This window comes from Callorhinus ursinus, unplaced genomic scaffold, assembly GCF_003265705.2.
Source record: "Callorhinus ursinus isolate GAN/ISIS: 27379988/994484 unplaced genomic scaffold, GSC_fseal_2.0 scaffold24, whole genome shotgun sequence".
NCBI lineage: Eukaryota > Metazoa > Chordata > Mammalia > Carnivora > Otariidae > Callorhinus > Callorhinus ursinus.
In genome coordinates, this window is record NW_027397086.1 from 13,984,373 (window position 1) to 14,006,980 (window position 22,608).

General features: G+C 40.8%; 1 protein-coding gene across 5 annotated transcripts in view; it reads left to right on the forward strand.

Moving 5' to 3' along the window:
• ASTN2 (astrotactin 2) overlaps positions 1–22,608 on the forward strand; it is an 899,232-nt gene that overhangs the window by 576,301 nt on the left and 300,323 nt on the right. For all 5 annotated transcript variants that reach the window (XM_025888498.2, XM_073905829.1, XM_025888499.2 and 2 more), the window contains one exon: positions 13,364–13,552. In XM_025888498.2, coding sequence (XP_025744283.1) covers positions 13,364–13,552 — 189 coding nt within the window. The remainder of the gene's footprint in view (positions 1–13,363; positions 13,553–22,608) is intronic.

A 22,608-nucleotide genomic window follows, 5' to 3' on the forward strand; every position in this document is an offset into this window, starting at 1 on the left:
TTACTGTTTATTACTCCATTAAGGTTAAGTCACGTGCCCAAGGTCACATGGCTAGTAATGTAGCTCCCTACCTTCTTGCTGTGTGACCTTGAGCAAGTCACTTAACATCTCTGTGCCTCCCCTTCCTCATCTGTAAAATGGAGATGGTAATTGTTATCTCTTTATGGAATTGTTGTGAGGACTAAAATGCATTACCTCACAACTTATATGAGTATCTGTAAAGTGCTTCTGAACAGCACTTTTTGAAGTACAGTTGAAATACAATATAATATTAGTTTCAGATGTACATCATGGGGATTCGACATTTATATACATTATGAAATGCTCACCACAATAGGTGTAGTTAACATCTGTCACCATACAAAGTTATTACACTGTTATTGACTGTATTTGCTATGTCATGCTTTGCAACTCCATGACTTATTTATCACTGGAAGTTTCTTCCCCTTGATCCCCTTCTCCTATTTCACCTGGCCCTCCATCTCCCCTCCCCTCTGGCAACCACCAGTTTGTTCTCTGTATTTATGACTCTGTTTCTGTTTTATTTTGTTTGTTTTGATTTTTAGATTCCACAGATAAGGCAAATCATTTGGTATTTTTCTTTCTTTGTCTGACTACTTTCAGCAAGCGTAAGACACTCTAGATCCATCCATGTTGCTGCAAATGGCAGGATTTAAATTTTTTTTTTTTTATGGCGGAGTAATATCCCATTGTGTATATATGTCACATCTTCTTTATCCATTTGTCTGTGGATTGACAGGGGCTGCTTCCGTATCTCGGCTATTGTAAATAATGCTGCAACAAACATCAGGGTGCATGTATATTTTCATATTAGTGTTTTCATTTCCTTCAGGTAATATTCAGAAGTAGAATTCCTGGATCTTAGGGTGCATCCTGTTTTCCACAGTGGCTGCACCAATTTACATTCCCACCAACAGTGCACTGAGGTTCCCTTTCCTCTACTTCTTCGTCAACGCCTGCTCTTTCTTTTTGATACTAGCCATTCTCACAGGTTTGAGGGGATATCTAGTTGTGGTTTTGATTTGCATTTATTTAGTGATGTTAAATGTCTTTTCCTGTGTCTGATGGTCACTTACCAGCATCTTCTTAGGGAATATGTCTATTCAGGTCCTCTGGCCATTTTTTAATTGGATTGTTTGTTGGGTTTTTTTGGGTGTTGATATATCCAGTAAGGGGTTAATATCCAAAAGATATGAGGAATTCTGGAAGTTGTAAATAGGTTAGAATGGGTGGGACTTTGCTGTGAGCTCTTGAAGCCCTTCCAAATGCTGGTAAACAGGACAAAAGAAAATAAAATCCAGGTCTCCTAAAACCAACTGCAGTGTCAATGCGTTTTGGAAATTGCCTATTAAGGATGCAAATGAGAAGTTACCCACACTTGTTAGAAGCACTATAAACAAAACAATGAAAGCCATTAGCAGGTACTTGTGAGAAAGTTGGTGGAGAGAAGTGGCAAGACTTGAATTAAGCAAGGAAAACAAACCTTTGCTCAAGGAGACCTTCCGAATTTGCTCAGAGCTCTATGACCTCTCTGAATTTCCTGGGTAGGGGCATGTGTAATAAACCTCTCCACAGCCAGGACAGTCCCAGCAGCCAACTCTTATGAAGTGCCTCCTTCGGGCCATGACTGTGCAAAGTGCTTTGATTACAAATAGGCTATTTAATTCTCATAACTCTACAAGGGAGGCACTATGATGATCCCCAGTTACCATCAAGAAAACCAGTTATGTGGTGGCTCTGTGACTTGCCCAAGGTCACACAGCTGGTAAATGGAGGCTTTAGGGTTTCCACCCAGGCTGTGTGGCTCTAGTCTGTGTCACTCCTGGCCTCTGGCCACTTCTAGTGCTATGTGATCTTAAGCAAGTCACTAAACTTCTCTGAGCCTTCCCTTTCAAGTGGACTCAGATGGGATTGTGAGGATGAGTGAAATAATGCATGCACGGGGCTAGGGCATGTAAGCACCCAGGAAATGGTAGTTACAGCTAGTCGAAGAGGTATAAAACCATCTAATTTCATCATTCAGTGACTGTACTGTGGGTCTTGGCTACCATCTCTAGCACCTGGAACAGTGCCTGGCACATAGGTGCTCAAGTAATCATTGTTAAATGATGTTCCTCAATTAACGTGGCTAAAGAAGTTGTTTCTGGTCTAGTTTTTCCAGCTGGAATTCCAGCTTTCTCCCTTTTCCTGAATTAGGGCCCATGGCTTCAGCTTCTGGAATTTTGACAATGTTGTTCCTTTTGCCTCTCCTCTCCTCCTCCCTGGTACCATCAAGCCCTGCCCCCTTGCCTGTGGCCATTTAGCTTAGACAGCTCTGTTTCATCCTCCAGACTCAGTGTAGATAGAACCTTCTCCAACAAGTCTTCTCTGAGCCCCGTGGGGTGCAGGAGTGAGGTGTGCAGTTACCCCGGAGCTGGGTAGTAGAATACTATCCTCACCCTTTCAAGTGGACGCTACTTAAATATTGGCTCGGTATTTATCAAGGGGGATTAGGGCATGCAAAGAAAGGACTTTCTTTTCTTGTTTTATTTTGGTTTGTATTTTTTCATTTCTACCCACAAGACCCTCGTCCAAGGGAGAGGCCCATTTGCCTGTAGGCTTGAATTCCAGCTTATCCCCTTGAAATCTGGACACCTCTTGCAGACTGGACCTGTAGCTAGCTGTCCTGATCTTCAGCCCCTAGTCAGGCCAAGGTCTGCACAACTGAGTAAAGTACCTTGCTCTGGGGTCGCACAGCTAGCATCACCCCCGCCTCCGCCGCCCCGAGCTTTTCTCTGTGGTCACCCTATTGCTCTTTTGACTTACCTGCTTTCCTGTGTGGTCCTCATCACACTGTGAGCGCCTCATGGTCAGGGACTAGGTCACAGTCACCTGTGGATCCCCTTTGTCACTCCCCACTATTTGGCTCCAGAACTTCCTCAAAACGGTATTTGTTGAATTAAGGAATTCATCTACCTAGGATTTCTTGTACCTACTCTGTGCCTGGTCTTTTGTGGAATGCTGAGAATGCAGAGGGTTGAGTACAAGTCTTTGCCCACCCAGGACAGAGGGGACACGGAGGAGGACACTGAGGACAGGCGGCCGAGCCTTACTTGGTCCCAGTTGATGTTGATAGAGCACAGGTACCCGTGTGGTAGAGAGAGGCAGGTGAATTTGAGAGAGGTGGAGAAGGTCATTGGAAAGTGAGCTTAAGCATTTAAAATGAATCTTAGAGGTGAGGGAGCAGCACCTCCCCGGAAGACCTGGGTAGGTTACCTAGCAACCAAGTTTGTATCATTTGTGTAGCGCGTGTATACTGCATCCTGTGCATTCTCCTATGAGCACTGAGTATTCTCCACATAAATCCAACCTATAAAAAGAACAAACAGGTAATAGAAAGATAAGATGACCAGAGCCATTTGTAAGGAGAGAAACAGAAAGGGAGGAAATGGTTTCAGGAGCCTGACATGGGGGAGTTGCTCAATGTGAGATAAATTGAGTTCTCTGCTTCTTGGCAAATGAAGTAAACAGGAAAAAAACAAAACAAAACAAAAACCAAAAACAAACCCAGGGTGGATTATGTAGTTGTCCTGGCTTGACAAAAGGAAGGTTGTGGTTTTTGTTGTTTTGTTCTGTTTTGTTTGTTTTAAGGGGCAAACACCTTTTCCTGACATAATATGCTAAGAGAGATGTTCCCTGTATATTTTTAAATAAATTGTGATCAAATCCATTAATATTTTTGAAGTTTCAAGTATTTCTCAGATCTTTCAGAGCAGGAACCTGAGGCCCAGCAGGGTCTCACAGCCATTTCAGAGGTGAAATTGGGACAGGAGATACCCCATGCTTCTCTCTTCAAATGTGGATGTATTTAATGTATTTAAATGTAATTTAATTTAAAATGTAATGAAAATGTATTTAAAAACATGGGCTCAAAGAGCACGTCTAGCTTCACACAGTCCTTACCAGAATATCTTTTTAATGTCATTTTTATGTGATTTTAGGAGGGAGAGGAGATAAATACATGCGTTTGATATTCACGGTGAACTGGAAGCCGCTCACTTTCACGGTACAGGCTTTGCATGCTCTCTAGTAGTGGAAACCACTGACCTCTGGAAGGAAGACGCTGATCTGAATTTTGACCTCAGTATCTAGTTGCAGAGGTGTGAGAAGCATCAGGGCCTTGTTTTGTTGTGGTTTCTGACTTTTAGGCTGGGGCCTTCATTCTTTCCCCCTCTGACTTCCACATGCCACGTTCTTGTCAAACTACAACCTCATGCCCCCAGCTGCCTGATACATTTTGCAAAAGCTCAGGTGTAAGACATATTTATGGGCAGTTGATGGAAGCACACAGAAGTTCATCCATTCATTCAGAGAGGCTTTTTTTTTTTCAGTGTGGGCTCTGTGAAACGTTAGTCCCATATGCAACTGAAAGGCAAAAAAGGGCAACTCAGTGGTCTAGCCCACATAGGAAAAGTCTGTACTCTAGAACTGCCTTTAAGGTTCACCATGCACCTAGGGATGGTAAAGGCTCTGACAAGTCCTGCAGTGGTGAAGCATCACATGTCACTGGTTCTAAAGTGACAACATTTTCTGTTTTCAAATCTCTGAAACTAGGATACATTTTATGATCGATGCTTTGACAGAGTTAGAAAAAATGTTTTTCTTTCTTAGTGTTAGGTAAAATGCTAATGTTTCTTAGAAGTGTTAAGGTCTTAGAATAGATACATTGTTATATAATTTAAACAGAATTCCCCATGGAATTCTCTTTCCTTTCCTTTCTTTCATATTTCTTCTTTTCTAAAGAATACCCTTGGGTACCTTACATTCAAAATGGATTTTCTAGAAACTAAAATTTTCCCTTGAGTGAAACCTTCAGTTGGAGACCACTCTGAGAACAGTCTTACTAATCTTTATCTTGTTTAATGTTGGGACGAGCCTGAGGGCCTTCATGAGAAAGAACCCCCCCCCCCCCGCCCCATGGCATTGGTTAGAAGGGTTTGTGGGGTTGAGGATCTTAGCTTCTGGGCCACAGAGAGTCGTGGTCCTGACAGCCCCAGGGTGGGATTCGTCACGGTGTCAGATTCAATAAAGCTGGAAAAGCACATGTTGCTCTCTTGCCTTGGTGGTAAGATACTCAGATTCATCCCTGACATTGGTCCAAGTCTACGTGGTGTGCAGTTCTTTGAGCTCTTCTTACCTGACTTTTCTCTGTTTTTAATTTTTTTCCCTAGGATTTGATTCTTTTTCCTATTGAAAAAAAAAAGAGTTTCTAGTCTATGCTTTCCAATATATAATTTCTGGTTCCATAAAACAATGAGGAATGAATGAATAACCAAGCAAGTAAATACGTGAATAAACAAATACTCTGCTTTGAGAATCTGTGTAAATGCCATATCTCTTTAAGGTCCTGGTTTCTTCTCTTGAAAGACAAGCAGATTGGAAATAGTCATTTGCGCTGAAGAAGAGTGAGTGCTAGATTTGGATTGGGAAGGTCTAGGTCAAGGTGCTGGTTTTTCCAAAGTGCTCGTGTGATCTTGGTCGAGGAATTTTTAAGTGCCAAGGCTTGGAGTCCTTGGTGGCAGTGTCAGAATGAAACTCCCCATCCGTGATGTTGCTCTAAGGATTAAATAAAACATGCTCTTGGCTAAACATGTATAGGTTTTATGGTGCAATCTCTAAAGGCCCATCTAGTTCTAGTAGTCTCTATAATGTGATAGGTGTGTTAAGGGTAACACATTCATTGCCTTCAGCTAAAATGCCCAGTTTGTATCTTTGTACTTATTTTATGTTTTTCATTTTGGCATATGTATAAATATAGTTTCATGCAGATCTTGGCTGGTTTCCTGTGAGCCTACATGCTTTAGAATTTCTGTAAGAAAATCTCCCAGACGACAGAATGTTCTAAAGAAACTGTATAATTATGTCGCATTGTAAAAAAAAAAAAAAAAAAAAAAGAACAGAAACCAACAACTAAACATACCTTTGCATAAATAATCCATCTTGTGCCCTGAGGTGTCTTGGGGGAGAGGGTTCCTCATGTTTCAAAACTCAGAGGATCATTTACCTCTGAGTCCCTATGTTTTTATGAGTCCCTTTTTTTTTACTCTTCCCTGCATCTCTGAGTGTCTTATAAGCATACCCCAGGCCTTTTATCTCCCCTCTTTCCTCTCCTGCTCAACCATAATCCTTTCCTACCTCCAGACCAAAAAAAAAAAAAAAAAATCACTGTGAACCTACAGTTGTAATATGGCTAAAATCACACATACACACACACACACGCACACACACACTCATACACATATTCTTACACATACTTTGAAATGTGAACTCCCAAGTCTATGTCCTAGCACCAGTATCAATAAGGTATATATCTTCATGGGCAAGTCACTTAACTACTCTAAACCAGTTTTCTCATCTGAAAATGGGAGCCATTTCTCCCTGTTAGGATCTTACATTAGTTTCTTAATGCTTTGACAATGAATCACCACAAACTTAGCGGTTTAAAACATCATAGATTTATTATTTACGGCTCTGGAGGTCAGAATTCCTAAAATCGAGGCATCAGTAAGACTTTAAGACCAGAGGAACAGCCTATTTCTATCCCTGTCTCTCTTGTGATTCCACATTGTATCTCCTTCTCTAACATATTTGTCTACTTCTTACGTGCTTATAAGGACCCTTATGATTACATTGAGCCCAACCCAGATAATCCAGAACGATCTTCCTATATCAAATATCTTAACTTAAATCACTTTTGCAAAGTTCCTTTTGCCGTCTATGGTAACATATTCATAGGCTCTGCGGATTACAACACACATTTTGGGGGCACCATTATTCTACCTACTGTAGGTTGTAATAAGGAGCAAGTCAGTTTGTCTATAGAAAAAATATTCCACTAGACTGTGGAATCTTGATTGTAGGGCTGAGCTTTGCATATGTGTGTGTATGTGTTTGTATATACATATATTCATATAAATACACATATGCATGCATATGTATGTAACGTACATGTTTAATTTCTATGTAAAATTACATATGTATACGTTCATATATTTAAAATATATGAATATGTATTTCCAATGAATGACACATCAAAGTTCCCAGTTATGTAGTTTGAATAATAATAATGATAATGATAATGATAATAATAATAAAGAGTCAAAGAAGGGCCACTCTGTTGATTTTAAGAAATCTGGATTTAGAGAGAACTCCACAAGTAGAATTTGAGAAGCACTGGAAATGATTTTACTCTCTCTGGTAAATGCAAATGGGCTAACAGTTGAAATAATCATAGAGTAATATATGACCATAATAACATTACTAATCATCAGCAGCAACGTGGAAATGGCACCGTGTGTAACACGTTGTCTACTATATGATACGTGCGATGTTGTCCTTTATGTAAATTATCTCTATTCTCACATCAGCCCTGTGATCAGGATAACTATTATTCCCATTTAATAGATTGTGACACTGAGGCCTAGAGAAGTTAACAGATTGGATCAGGGTCATCTGGCTGGTAGGGGCCATAGCCTCTCTTTAAACCCAGGTTTAATTAGATCCAAACTCCTGAGCTCGACACCTTTGTCTTCCTTAAGTAAGGGGGCATGAAATCTCAATAAATTCACGAAAGTAGAAATTATACAAGCTATATTCTGCTACCAGATTGCAGTAATAGTACGTATTGTTGGCAATCTAGCTAGCAGATGAATGTCTCCAACTGAGAACTAAAAAACAAAAACAAAAACAAAACTAAGTAACACTTGGGTGGAAGAAAAAAAATCGAACTCAAATGACCACTTCTTTAAAAATGAGTAGGCGCAAGAAGGCTGCATATCAAATTCGTGGAATATGGGAAAAGCAGTCAGAAGCTGCATGTCATTTACTAAGAAGCAAGACAGATTGAAAATAAACAAATAAAGCATTCAAATCAAGAAGCCAGAAAAAGAATTATAAAGCAAAGTCAAAGAAAGCAGCAGGAAGGAATTAATACAAATAAAAGCTGAAATAAATGAAATAGAAAAAAGAGAGAAAGCCTCATCAATAAAATGCAAAAGCCTGTTCAAATGAAAGAGAGAGAGAGAGAACACAAATAAACATATTAAGAATAAGCTAGGGACATAACCATAGAAGCACAGAAGGTAAATTTAATGAGAATACTGTGTACAACTTTATACCAATAAATTTGAAAGTCTTGATAAAATGCATTATTTTCTTAGAAAATATAAATTACCAAGTTTGAGTCATGATGGTGTAGAAAATCTAAACAGACAGATAACATAAAATAAACTGATCAGAGAGCTAACTATCTACAATTGAAAAGAAGACATGAGCTCAGGGGATTTATAGGCTGGTCCTGTCAAATCATTAAGGAATGCATAACCACTATCTTGTACAAACTGAACAGAGAAAGAAAATAAAAGGGCAGTTTTCTAATTTATTCCAAAATCCTAGCAAAGTCCTAATACCCAAACTTGGCAAATATATATACTCATCCATTTAGAAAAATCTGGTAGGTGTATTAGAACTGATGAGCTCCTTATGTGGTAGGATGAAAAATCAAGTTACAGAAGTCGGTCATAGCTTTCCTCAATATCAGCAATAACTAACTAAAAAACATAAGGGAAAACCTAAGTGAGAAACTGATCCTTTTCCTGACATGGAAAAGATTATAATAATAGCAGCTATCACCAAATTCCAGACATAACTCATTTAATCCTTGCAGTGGCTCTATGAGGTGGGAACTTCCTTTTAGGTAAGCAAAGGAAGTACAGAGAGGTTAAGCATTTTGTCCAAGGCCACACAGCCAATAGGAGACGGAATCAGGATTCGGCGTCTGGTGGTCTGGATCCAAAATGCATGTCTGTAACCTCTGGAGCGTCATATGTTGCATAAATACCTGTGAATAAGCCCTGACATGATACGTGCAAGACTTTTCTGACCCAAAGTCTAAAACTTCATTGAAGGTTTTAAAGGAACACTGTCTACATGGAGCTGCAAACTATGTTTCTGAATTAGCAAACTCACAACTGTAAAGATGGTAGGATAAGGTAAGCTAGGTTGTGGTAACAAATGAAGCCTCCCAAGCCAGAAGCTTATACACAAAATTTTATTATAAACTTTCCATGCAAAATCCATCGTGACTGAGGCTACCCTCTTCCATCCTGCAGTATGCATTTGGAACCTGTGGTCTCCACACTTGCCGTAGCAAGAGAAGAGAGGGCTTGAGAATCATACAGGATGTTTTGGGGGGCTGAGTCTGTAGCAACATATTACATCAGCACAGAGGCCATTATTCAGAATCCCATCACGTGGGATCCCACCACTGCAAGGGAAGCTTGGATGCAGAGTCTACGGTGCATAATCAGGAGGAGGACCCAGTGTGGTGAATAGAAGACATCTTCTCTGCCACGGTTGGCGGCAGTGCCCAGCACAGAGTTGACTCTCAATATATATACTGAGAGTTGAGATATATATATATATATATATATATATATTTAAATCTTCCCCAAAATTGGTCTACCAATTTAATGCAATACCACGCAAAACTCCACTCGGGTTTTATATGGAATTTGACAAGTCAACTCCAAAATTCATTTAAAGGGAAAAATAGTTAAGAATAGTGAGGAGATTCTGAGATAGAAAATCAGTCTTTACGATGGGGAAGAAACTTACTTTACTATATGCAAACCGTGTTATAAAGCTACAGTAATTCAAGTAGTATAGAATTATTGCAGGAATATACAGAAAACTAAGTAGGAAAAATTCCAACCATGTATCCATGGTATACATAGTGATTTAGTATATGACAAAATAACATTTTACATTAGCTAATGAACCGGATGGACCCTTCAGGTAATGATTACTCATTTTAAAAATAATTAAGTTAAAATAACCACTCTCACCATGGATGAAATTAAATCCATACAGATTAAACAACCAAAGATGAAAAAAACCCTATATATAACTAGAATAATATACAGGAATATGTTTTATCATCTTATGATTTCCTAAGCATTGCATCAAATTCAGCAGCAATAAAGGACCAGGAGAGAAAGGTTATAAGATATCAAAAGTAAGATTAAAATACAAGTACAGACTAGAAAATTTCAATATATATGGCAGGTGAAGGATAACTATCCAGAAGATATGCAGAGTATATACAAGCCAATAAGGAAAATGACAAGTATCACGATAGAAAAAATAGTCAAAGCATATGGATGGACAATCTATAGAAAAAGAAATACATATGGCTGTGACCGGAAAAGACAGTGAACCTCAGCAGTAATCAGGGAAATGCAAATCAAAACAAAAATGAGTTGGGGCGCCTGAGTGGTTCAGTTGGTTGAGCGTCCAACTCTTAATTTCAGCTCAGTCGTGATCTCAGGGTCCTGGGAGTGAGCCCCACATCTGGCTCTGAACTCAGTGTGGAGTCTACTTGGGATCCTCTCTTTCCCTCTCCCTCTGCCCCTCCCCCACCTCAAATAAATAAATAAATAAATAACATCTTTTTCAAATTAGTTATTTTTTCCCATCCCAGATTGGCAATAATGAATATGAAAGATATGGGGAAATGGACTCTCTCATTCATTAGTGATAAGATTGTAAACTGGTAGAGCCTCTATAGATAGCCATTTAGTAGATCTACCAAAATTTTTTAATTCACGAACCACTGACCCCGCAATCCCTCTTCTAAGATTTTTTTTATAGAAACACATACATGTGCACAATGATATATGTTCAAAGATCTTCATTATGACCATTTGCAATAATAAACAGCTTATAAAAAACCAAAATGCCCGTCAGTAAATATCAGCATTATGGTACATTTATACTGTGCAATGCCAAATAACCATCAGAAAGATAGATATATATAAATACTGATTTGAAGAGATCTCTAAGAAATAGTATTAAGTACAAATGCATATCTTATAACAATGTATGGTGTACTTATGAGTTTATTATGAAAATGTATATATGTGTAATATAATTTTTATTATATACGTGATATTGTACTTCTAAATGCATTGAAAAAAACCTAGAAGAATATATAATAGTTAACCATGAGGACTACTGAAATAGGAAGTAAGAATATATGTGGAGGGGGCGCCTGGATGGCTCAGATGGTTAAGCGTCTGCCTTTGGCTCGGGTCGTGATCCCAGGGTCCTGGGATTGAGTCCCACACTGGGCTCCCTGCTTGGCGGGGAGGCTGCTTCTCCCTCTCCTTTTACTGCTTCCCCTGATGTGCTCTCTCTCTTTCTCTGTCAAATAAATAAATAAAATATTTAAAAAAAAGAATATATGTGGAGTGGAAAAGAAGAACTTCCATATTTCACTCTATAGACTTTGATAATGTTTAATCATTTACAACAAAAATAGGTATTCACAGGCACACACACACGTGTGTGTGTGTTTGTGTGTGTGTGTGTGAAGAGAGAGAGAAGGCTCTACTACAGTAAACCATTTCTCATACTTACTGGGAGCCTCCTAGGATAAATGGATGGAACTAGACTTTATTAAGAACTTACCATATACTCTGCCCATTCATACAACTCATATCATGTGTACTGCAACTTAATCAAGGGAAAGTTTAATTACATTTAACAAATGCAAAAATAAGTGGGGGATAGACTTGATGAAGTACCCAGGACAGTCCTTCTTCCAAGAACTTTCCACTGTACTTGGGCAGGAGCATGTAAGCATGCTAAAGACAATTGGTGCATCTGTGCAACACATAGGAAGTGAGAGGGGCACAGGGAAGAGTGACAACTTGCTTCATGTGTGAGATGTCCCTAGCTTTTCATGAGAGTGATCTTGGGTCAGGTTTTCAGCTCTGCCTCTTTACTTCCTGCCTTCAGTTGGGTTCCATGTCTCTGATATCAGCTACTGGTTCCTACAACCCAGGAATATTTCCATCCCAACCATCTCACAGAGCCTCTCCCTTCTTCCATATGAGTACCTGAGTATCTCTGCAGTCAAATTCAATAGATGTTTCACTCCACCTCCTTGAGAAAAGGCAAATAAGAGACTGCCTGCTTTCTACTGCCTCCAGCTGGCACAGACTAACCAGGGTCATGTTATGCAAATAGAAACAACTGGATTTGGAGAAGAGTAGAAAAGAGTGCCTTTGTTGCTAAAGAGACCTGAATTTGAAAGCCACTTTGCCACTCGCTCACTTTGTGACATGCTTTATACTTCCTGGCTCCTCATTTTGATGCTGGGTAAAGCAAGAATGATATTACTTGTTTTCATGGTTAGAAAATAAATATACAAAGTACCTACAGAAAGTATATGCTCAATATATAGAAACACCACCATTGCCACCATTATTGTAATTATTTTGTGAACTACCTTGCAATTCTTGTTTTTGCAGCCAATGTATTATAGGACCTTGTAGCTGCCTACTGAATTAAGATTTGATAGGAGTTTCTACCCCATTTTACAGATGAGGAAACTGAAGATCAAATAAATTAAATGGCTTTCTGGGGTTCACATAGGTCCAAAGGACCAAAGATGACATTTATACCTGTTTTTCCAGCTGAGCAGCCTATTCTCTTGTGTGTCTTATCTATTATGTGTACCCTATTCCCAGTGCCTAGCAAAGGATCATGAACAGGTAGACCCTAAAAGAATTCTAGTTTCTGGATTGATTTTTTCAGGGGTTGAGACCTCTGTTTCCTTCCCCAGGCCTAAGAGATACCTTCCACTGCGAACATCTCCAAATTGCAAATATTATTTCAACACCCCATTCAGATTCCTGTTTGGTCCTTAGAGGAGGATCTGTTTGGTCCCTGCCTCAGAGGCATGTTAAGTGCCCTTCTGCTGTTAAAATTGGGTAGTTAGAGGCCAACAGAGGCTGCTAACATTGCTAATTGAGCAGAAGCAATGGCTGCAGCTCTGTGAGCTGTCCGTGGTCCTGGAAGGATCACCTCTGAGTTACAAGGACAATAACAACCTTGTTTTTGCTACAGTCTTCAACCTTAGTCGACAGATACACTGGGAATAGATTCTGGTTCGAGAAACTAGTTGATAATTCCCTGTGAATTGGTCTGTCATGCTTTTCAAAGTCGGTGTGTTCATGGAAAACAGTTTTTAAATTTGCTTTGTGCGTAGATGTGCACTCTGGTTTCCCCCTCGACTCCTCCAAAATGTCACAAATGACTTTCCCTGAATTTACTAATTTGCAGGATTAATGTGCTTCTCTCTAGACACCTGTGCCCTAGATAGATTCCAGCCAGAATAGCTGTCTCCATTCCTAAACTCTGACCTGTTTTGCAGGCAAAGGAGGCCTTGGTTTTAGGTCACCCACAGTGGGGGCATCCAACATGCGGAGCTAACTCTCGGCTCTGTTTTATCATGCAGTTGTGTGGAGGAGTACAAGCTGGCTCCTGATGGAAAATCCTGCCTAATGCTCTCAGATGTCTGCGAGGGCCCCAAATGCCTCAAACCTGACTCCAAATTCAACGACACCCTCTTTGGAGAGATGCTACATGGTTACAACAACCGGACCCAGCATGTGAACCAAGGCCAAGTCTTCCAGATGACCTTTAGGTATGGGGCAGACACTTGCACTTCACTGGTCAAATCAGCAACCCAAAATCTGGGCAGGGGGAGGAAGCCATGGGCACCATGGAGTTGAGTTCTTTTAGACTGGCCAGCATCTCCCCAGGCTTACTGATGCCTATCCAGAGAAGTGTTAGAAGTCAGCAAAATTCATTCCATGAGGTTCGTTTTCCACTGACCTAGTCCTTATTCATAGTACTCTTCCATTTTTCTAACTCTATCCACATTTTTTAAATCAGTCTTAAATCATCCTGTAAGTATTGTTAATGAAATTTTAAAATGTTTAAATTAATCTTTCAGTCTATTAAAAATTAAGTATCCTATGTAGGCTATTCAGGCAGTTCAAAAATAAAGACATTTAATGAAGTAGAAAATAAAATTCCCATCACCCAGAAATACCCAGAATTAACATTTTCTTGAACATTCTTAAAATGCCTCTCTCTCCCTCTTTGTCTATCTGCATGCACGTGTGCACGCGCACACACACACACTCACACTCATGCCACATCTCAGTAAAGCTGTTTAGAAATTGCCATTTTTTTCACAACAGTATCTCAAAGACCTCGTTCTCTGTTAATAAATATAGAGGTATCTGCAAAATTAAAAGATAAGGCTACTCTCATATGAGAGCAGACAGAATGGGGACTGGGTTGGCCAAATTATATAAAGATTAAACATGAAGTCTCATTATGAAAGCCTCCCTGGGAGAGTCAAAAAAGCTGGATTTATTCATGCCTTAAAATCTGAAGAACCATAAGATGGTAGAGTGGGAAGAATTGTTCCCTGTATAAGAAATGCCTATCTTAAAAAATAATAAATAAACTGTACTTTTAGACAGTTTCGCAGGAAAATGTAATAGGGTATTATCACAAAGCAGGGTGCACCCCAGCATTTGAGGTCATGTCAACAAATCCAGAACTGCAAAGGAATATCACTATTCTAATCATCATCATCCCCATTCCATCACCTAATTAATACAGTGGTGTTTATAATAGGAGTGGTAATAATGACCGGTATTTATTAAGAATTAGTCTATGTCAGACTCTTTACCAAGTATTTTTAGTAATAATAATGATGATGATGATGATGACATTAATTCAGCACAAGCTGAGGGCATTCTAAGCACTTGCCATCTACTAATTTGTGTGATCCTCACAATAGCCCTGGGAAGCACAAGCTATTGTCATCCCCTGTATACAGATGAGAAATGGAAATGTGAAGTGACTCTCCCAAATCTCCCTTCTAGGAAGTGGGAGAGCCAGAGTAATTGCATTTTATTTTCATTATTAAAACCCTTAGAGGCACTATGGCCTCTGTTTTATAGCTGAGAAGTCAACACCAGAGGTAAAATGACTTTCCCAAGGTCACCATCTAGTAAAAGGCTGAGTAAAGAATCAGGTGTAAATCTGGCTAACTCCCAAGCCTTGCTCTTGTATCTTAAGCCAGCATACCTCATTAATTCATAGAACAAGAATGGAAATGTGAATTCTCTGAAACCATTCACCTATGTAGTATCACACACTGCTTGAGCATTGACTGGGTCCCAGGAACCATGCTGGTTCCTTGAGATACAATGAAAAATGAGATAAAAGTGGCCCAAGAATCTGCTGCTTAAGTGTAGTGTGTGTGTGTGTGTGTGTATAAACTTATGTAGTTATTTAATTTGTGGTAGGAACTATGCAATAAAGGAACACTGTTGTTCCAAGATAGCAATTAACAGTGGGATCTAATTCAGTTGGAGCAGAGTAGTAGGTATGCATCTACTGGATTAGAAAGCAATAACAAGACTTTGGAGTCAGCTTTTCAGATGAAGTGTTATTTAACTAATACCTGGAAGATGAGTGGAACTTCACATCGGGAAAGGTGTCAAGCAGAAACAGATGTTCTAAGAAGAAAAAGGACGTGTTCAGCTTTAAGAAATGCAGAAGTCTGCTGTGGTTTTGGCTGAGCAAGTAAGGGAAGAGTGGTGGGAGGTGAAGTCAGAATGGTCCATAGTGGCAGGTATTGGGGGTCTTGCAGGTCAAGTCTTTATTCTAGGAGCAAATGGGAGAACTCAAAACAGTTGAAGAAGTGGAGTATGCCATGGTTGCATTGCATTTTTCAACCCCGTGTTGGGTGCAATGGGAAGTAGATGGCAATGAGGGTGGCCTGGGAAGGTGTGGGAATGGGGGCACAGTTGGGTACGTGAAAGTGGCTTCAGTCAGGATGATGGGAACAGTTTGGAGAGAAAGGGGGATTTTGTAAGGTAGTCGTGAGGCATGGCTCACAAGGCCAGTAAGCATGGTAGGCAGAGAGTAAGGTCGAGGGAGGATTTGAAGGTAATAGAAGTGACTGGTAGCTACACAGCAATTTAGTAGCAGAGTTGAGTCCTTCAAATCCCAGTGGAGTTTCCTTTCTACCACACAGATGCTTAAACAGCAGCTGAGTGCTACTTTATTGGAAAAATCTGGGAGAAACTTAAGGATAATCCTGATGAACTACTCAATACCGAGAACCACAATGCTGACTTTCTGTAGTTTTCATGCTCTATGAAACTCTGTCTTGAGCGTCATGATGGATAAAATAATGCTGTGTGGAATCCAAAAGAAAAAAAAATGTCCCTTGTTTTTGAGAGGGGAATTTATAGGCTTGCACAATGACATACACAATTGACAAAAATATGTGAAAATTTAATTTGCAAAGTGGTGTTCCAGTAGTTTTCAAAGAATTTCTATGTGAAGCCTTTTGAGAAGAATTAGAAGGAATGATAAGGAGTTTCTAAAGGATGAGGCTTGTGGACTGGAGTTTGAAGTGATAGCAAAGAACAATGTCTCTTGGGAGGGATAAGAGCTGGAAGGGCATTTTCTTGTCCAGGAAGGAGTTTGTAGAAGCCTAGACACAGATAAGCAGGAGTGGGGAGTCAACAGATCAGGTCTCCAACTAGACCTGCTCCAAATCTGGCCCCACCCATGGCAAGCATAGTCCTACTGCCTCCTGTTTATTTATTTTTTTTAAAAAAGATTTTATTTATTTATTAGAGAGCAAGAGAGAGAACGTGAGCAGGGGCAGAGGGAGAGGGAGAAGCAGACTCCCTGCTGAGCAGGGAGCCCGACATGGGGCTCAGTCCCAGGACCCTGGGATCATGACCTGAGCCAAAGGCAGATGCTTAACCAACTGAGCCACCCAGGTGCCCCATATTGCCATCTGTTTTAAAAGAAGCGTTTTACCAGATTCTGGCCACTGTGATGGGCACATTGCATGTTTTATGTAGTTTGATTTCTCACAGCAGCTCTCAGACTGGCTGGCATGTGATAAGTGATCAGATGTACTTGTAGTTTTCATTCTCTTATGTGAAGATTAGCTTGGTCCAAAAGAAGGATCCAAACTGAGTAGTAAGATGCTAGATCCTGAAGGAGTTTCCAGGGATCCCTGATCTCATTTACGTATGGGGAAGGGACTTGGCCAAGGTCACAAAACAAGTCACTGCAGAGCTAGCTATACCCTCAGATCAGATCCCAGCACGCTTGCCTTTCTACTCCCAACAAACTGGTCATTAAGAGAGAGCATGGTGCCAGAAAGTCTGGCCTGGGAGTCCCCAGGCTCAGGCAGAGTTTTAGCCCCATCAGGAATCTTTATTCTGCCTCAAACACTCTGCTCATTGCTCCCAACCCTTCAATCTTAGGTTGTTTCTAAATAGCCAGGGTCTCTGCCTGCCCTGATTTGCTCATTGTAAAGAGTATAGTGAACAGACCACAATTTCTCTTTTGACAACAGCCTCAAGATTTAGGGAACTCCTCAGACTACCATTGTGTTTGAGTAGCGCATTTCACATAAGCTCTCTTATCCTTCACTCCTTTAAACTTTCTTTACAATTATTTCCATCCTTAGACCATGTCACCTCCTGGAGCCACATGCTAAGGCAGTTGACTTCCCATGGTGGGAAGGTGAGTGGCTTCTGATGAATCTAAATTTATCTCTTTCAAGTCTCCCTCACCGAGCCTCAGACTGGGAGGAGGCTGCTGTTCCTTTGTCCTCCAGTTTCCAGAAGGCAGGCCTGCAAATGTTTCAGTATCAAAGGCAATTGTCATTTCTCACCTCTTCTCCATTCCTTTTCTCTCTCTCCTCCAAGTAATCTTTGGTCCAGCCCTCCAGAGTAGTCAGCAGGCACCCCACCAGCCATCCTGCCATATGCTACATTTCCTGACAACTGCCTGTCCTGGGATTTCAAATTGTCTACCAGCTAGAGTCTCCTGCATGACAGCCACCACTCTGCTGTGTTCTCCTCCCTGGCCCTACCTCAATCCTCCCACCTAGCAACTGCGGAGAGAAGATAGACGTGCATTCTCATTTCCTCTCTCCAGTCTCCAGAAGAGCAACCTGGATTTCTGCTCTGCTAAAGGCCTCTCATTTCAAGTATCTAAACTGGACTAACACTTAACAATTAGTGCAGACATAACCCCTTATTGTACACATGGAGAAAGTGAGACCCAGAGAGGGGTATAACTTATCCCGTGCTCACCATGATAGGGGGCACCTCTGAGACTCAAAGTTAGAGTCTGTGACTCTCAAATGTGTGTTCTCTGGTTTCTGGTTCTGTTGTAAGGGATGTGTATCACTTCTTCATCTCCCTTTAATAGCATGTGGTCAGCAGAGAGGGAGGATGCAGGTGCCATGGGGGATGACAGATTCTTAATTAAGGGGGGAACTTAGGCAAGAGCCACCCCCGAGTACATGATTCTGCAGGAACTTGATTCTGTTGCCGGCCGCCTTCTCACGTTGCCTTGTGTAGGCTGTAGTCTGCCCGTGAGAGATGAGCATTTGGCTATGCTTAGGACCCTGGCAAGCCTGGGAGTTATCCACTGTGTGTGAGGATTAAGGGTGGTACACACTGAGAGACCATACAGAAAGACAGAGATGGGGCAAGAGTGATAAAGAAAAGCAGTCAGAAAGAACAAGCAGAGATGAAAGGTGGGGGAGATGGGAAGGTTTGAAGGAGAAACCTTCATCCTCAAGTTGCAGTAGACTTTATTCCCAGGATGGGTGGAGGTTGTTTTAAGAACCTGGGTGGTGCCTGGAGAGAGCTATGGATTAGGAATCAGTTTCCTAATCAGAGGGACATGAGTGGACATAAAACTTTGTGAAACACTCAGATTCTGTACAGTCAAGCCAAGCTGGTTCTAATGCCTTTCGGTGTGCTGTGTTGGTCTTAATGACTCATGCAGAGTCCCATTAGAATTCCCTCCTCTTAGCTCCCCTCAGTGAGGGAATTAGTAAAGACTGCTGAGCGAGATAAACTCATCAAGGGTTGCTGGTATTTGATGTTTTGTTTGTTTTTTATTTCCCTCCCTCCCCCATCCTCATCCATCCTACTTCATTCCTATAAGAAAGAAAGGTCAACTTTGGTTATAGATTGCATGGATTTAGATAACCATCAGTCAAGAGCTCTTATTGAGCCCAGAGTCTCAAATTATAGTGAGGAGAAGTTGCTTGGGAATGGGGGCTGAGCAAATTACAATTGTAGATTTTACAAAAGCCTCATCGAAAATAAGATGGTTCTGCCTCCAGTAGCTATTTCCCATAGGCCTTCAAGGATGACCTACAAAGAGCATGAGAAGCTCATGGAAGATTTGCTAGAAAGGTGCTTTTCAATCTGGTCTGCTTATCAGATGTGCATGTTGTACAGGATAAGAGGAGAATTTAGGGTAAGGTGTGGGATTTCAGGATGAGGCACCACCAACCCACTCCTGGTGAGACAGAAGGGTTCTCTTTGAGGATTTGAGAAAAGCTGGCTTTTGTTATTGGCACCCACTTGTTTCCCAGTAGAGGGTCCTGAGTCACATCTTATTAAGTGGCCTCCACAGCTGTTTTTCTAGTGCCTTCCTGGGCAATGATTAATGATACGTGCTGCTTCTGGATCCTTCCTTTCCCCTTCTTCTCCCTCTTTCTCTTGTCCTCTGCATTTAGCCATGTGCATTTTTGTTACGGGCCAGGTCCTGCATCACATACTTAGATGTTTGATCATTTAATCTTCCTGATACCTATCACAAAATAGCCCTTAACAACTTGATTTTCTAAAAAAAGGAAAGGAATGTACCAGCCAGAATACATTAGGTTGTGCTCCTACCACATGCCCTGCACAGAATTGCAGGGGTCCCGTTCATTCCGGGATTTGGGAATTCAGGCTAACAGAAGCATCATCTTCATGTGCTCCCATGAACACTATGGTAATGGGAACGAAATCTGGCTCTCAATACTTCCTCCCAGGAGTGACATTCTGCTCACATTCCATGGGTCAAATCCAGTCCTGTGGTCACAGCAGCCCTCAAAGTGTTGAGCAGGGACATGAAATCCTATCATGTGCTGAGAAGACCCAGAAATATGTGGGACATCGATATGATTTACTACAATGAGGTACAGAGATGTTAAGCCAACTAGCCTAGTAGTTGTATAGCTATCACGTGGTAGAACTCGAGTCTAACAACAAAGCCCATCTAGCAGTGTACCTTTTGGGATGCTAGCATTTTCCCACTTGACATCACCACCTCTGAGAACTGTAATAAGACCTTCTAGTCTCTTCTTGACCATTTCCTTAATTCAACTCCCAAAGAATCATAGACTTTATAGATGGAGAACAGTTTCTATACCCCTTCTTTTGTAGATGAGATGTCTGAGTCTTACATTATTTAAGTGAATTACTTAAAATTGTATAACTAGTAAATGAGTAAGTTTTAACTTTTTTTAATTTTTTTATTGTTATGTTAATCACCATACATTACATCATTAGCTTTTGATGTAGTGTTCCATGATTCATTGTTTCTGCATAACACCCACTGCTCCACTCAGAATGTGCCCTCTTTAATACCCATCACCAGGCTAACCCATCCCCCCATCCCCCTCCCCTCTAGAACCCTCAGTGTGTTTTTCACAGTCCATTGTCTCTCATGGTTCGTCTCCCCCTCCAACTTACTCCCCTTAATTCTTCCCCTCCTGATATCTTCTTCTACTTTTTTTTTTAACATATATTGCATTATTTGTTTCAGAGGTACAGATCTGTGATTCAACAGTCTTGCACAATTCACAGCGCCCACCATAGCACATACCCTCCCCAATGTCTATCACCCAGCCACTCCCTCCCTCCCACCCCCACCACTCCAGCAACCCTCAGTTTGTTTCCTGGGATTAAGAATTCCTCATATCAATGAGGTCATATGATACATGTCTTTCTCTGATTGACTTATTTCACTCAGCATAACACCATCAAGGTTCCATCCACGTCGTTGCAAATGGCAAGATCTCATTCCTTTTGATAGCTGCATAATATTCCATTGTGTATATATACCACTTCTTCTTTATCCATTCATCTGTCGATGGACGTCTTGACTCTTTCCACAGTTTGGCTATTGTGGACATTGCTGCTATAAACATTGGGATGCACATTCCCCTTCGGATCCCTACATTTGTATCTTTGTGGTAAATAGCCAATAGTGCAATTGCTAGATCGTATGATAGTTCTATTTTCAACTGTTTGAGGAACCTCCATACTGTTTTCCAGAGTGGCTACACCAGCTTGCATTCCCACCAACAGTATAGGAGGGTTCCCCTTTCTCCACATCCCCGCCAACATCTGTCGTTTCCTGACTTGTTAATTTTAGCCATTCTGACTGGTGTGAGGTGGTATCTCATTGAGGTTTTGATTTGGATTTCCCTGATGCCGAGCGATGTGGAGCACTTTTTCAATGTGTCTGTTGGCCATTTGGATGTCTTCTTTGGAAAAATGCCTGTTCATGTCTTCTGCCCATTTCTTGATTGGATTATTTGTTCTTTGGGTGTTGAGTTTGATAAGTTCTTTATAGATTTTGGATACTAGTCCTTTATCTGATATGTCATTTGCAAATATCTTCTCCCATTCTGTGGGTTGTCTTTTGGTTTTGTGGACTGTTTCTTTTGCTGTGCAAAAGCTTTTTATCTTGATAAGATCCCAATAGTTCATTTTTGCCCTTGCTTCCCTTGCCTTTAGCGATATTTCTAGGAAGAAGTTGCTGTGGCTGAGGTCGAAGAAGTTGCTGCCTGTGTTCTCCCTTACGATTTTGATGGACTCCTGTCTCATGTTTAGGTCTTTCAACCATTTGGAGTCTATTTTTGTGTGTGGTGTAAGGAAATGGTCCAGTTTCATTCTTCAGCATGTGGCTGTCCAATTTTCCCAGCACCATTTGTTGAAGAGACTGTCTTTTTTCCATTGGACATTCTTTCGTGCTTTGTCAAAGATGAGTTGACCAGAGAGTGGAGGGTCCATTTCTGGGCTCTCGATTCAGTTCCATTGATCTATGTGTCTGTCTTTGTGCCAGTACCATACTGTCTTGATGATGACAGCTTTGTAATAGAGCTGGAAGTCCGGAATTGTGATGCCACAAGCTTTGCTTTTCTTTTTCAATATTCCTCTGGCTATTCGGGGTCTTTTCTGGTTCCATACAAATTTTAGGATTATTTGTTCCATTTCTTTGAAAAAAGTGGATGATATTTTGATGGGGATTGCATCGAATGTGTGGATTGCTCTAGGTAGCATTCACATCTTCACAATATTTGTTCTTCCAATCCATGAGCATGGAACGTTTTTCCATTTCTTTGTGTCTTCTTCAATTTCTTTCATGAGTATTGTATAGTTTTCCGAGTACAGATCCTTTGCCTCCTTGGTTAAATTTATTCCTACATATCTTATGGTTTTGGGTGCAATTGTAAATGGGATCAACTCCTTAATTTGTCTCTCTTCTGTCTTATTGTTGGTGTATAGGAATGCCACTGATTTCTGTGCACTGATTTTATATCCTGCTACTTTACTGAATTCCTGTATGAGTTCTAGCAGTTTTGGGGTGAAGTCTTTTGGGTTTTCCACATACAGTATCATATCATCTGCAAAGAGTGAGAGTTTGACTTCCTCTTTGCTGATTTGGATGCCTTTGATTTCTTTTTGTTGTCTGATTGCTGTGGCTAGGACTTCTAATACTATGTTGAATAGCAGTGGTGAGAGTGAACATCCCTGCCTCGTTCCTGACCTTAGGGGAAAAGCT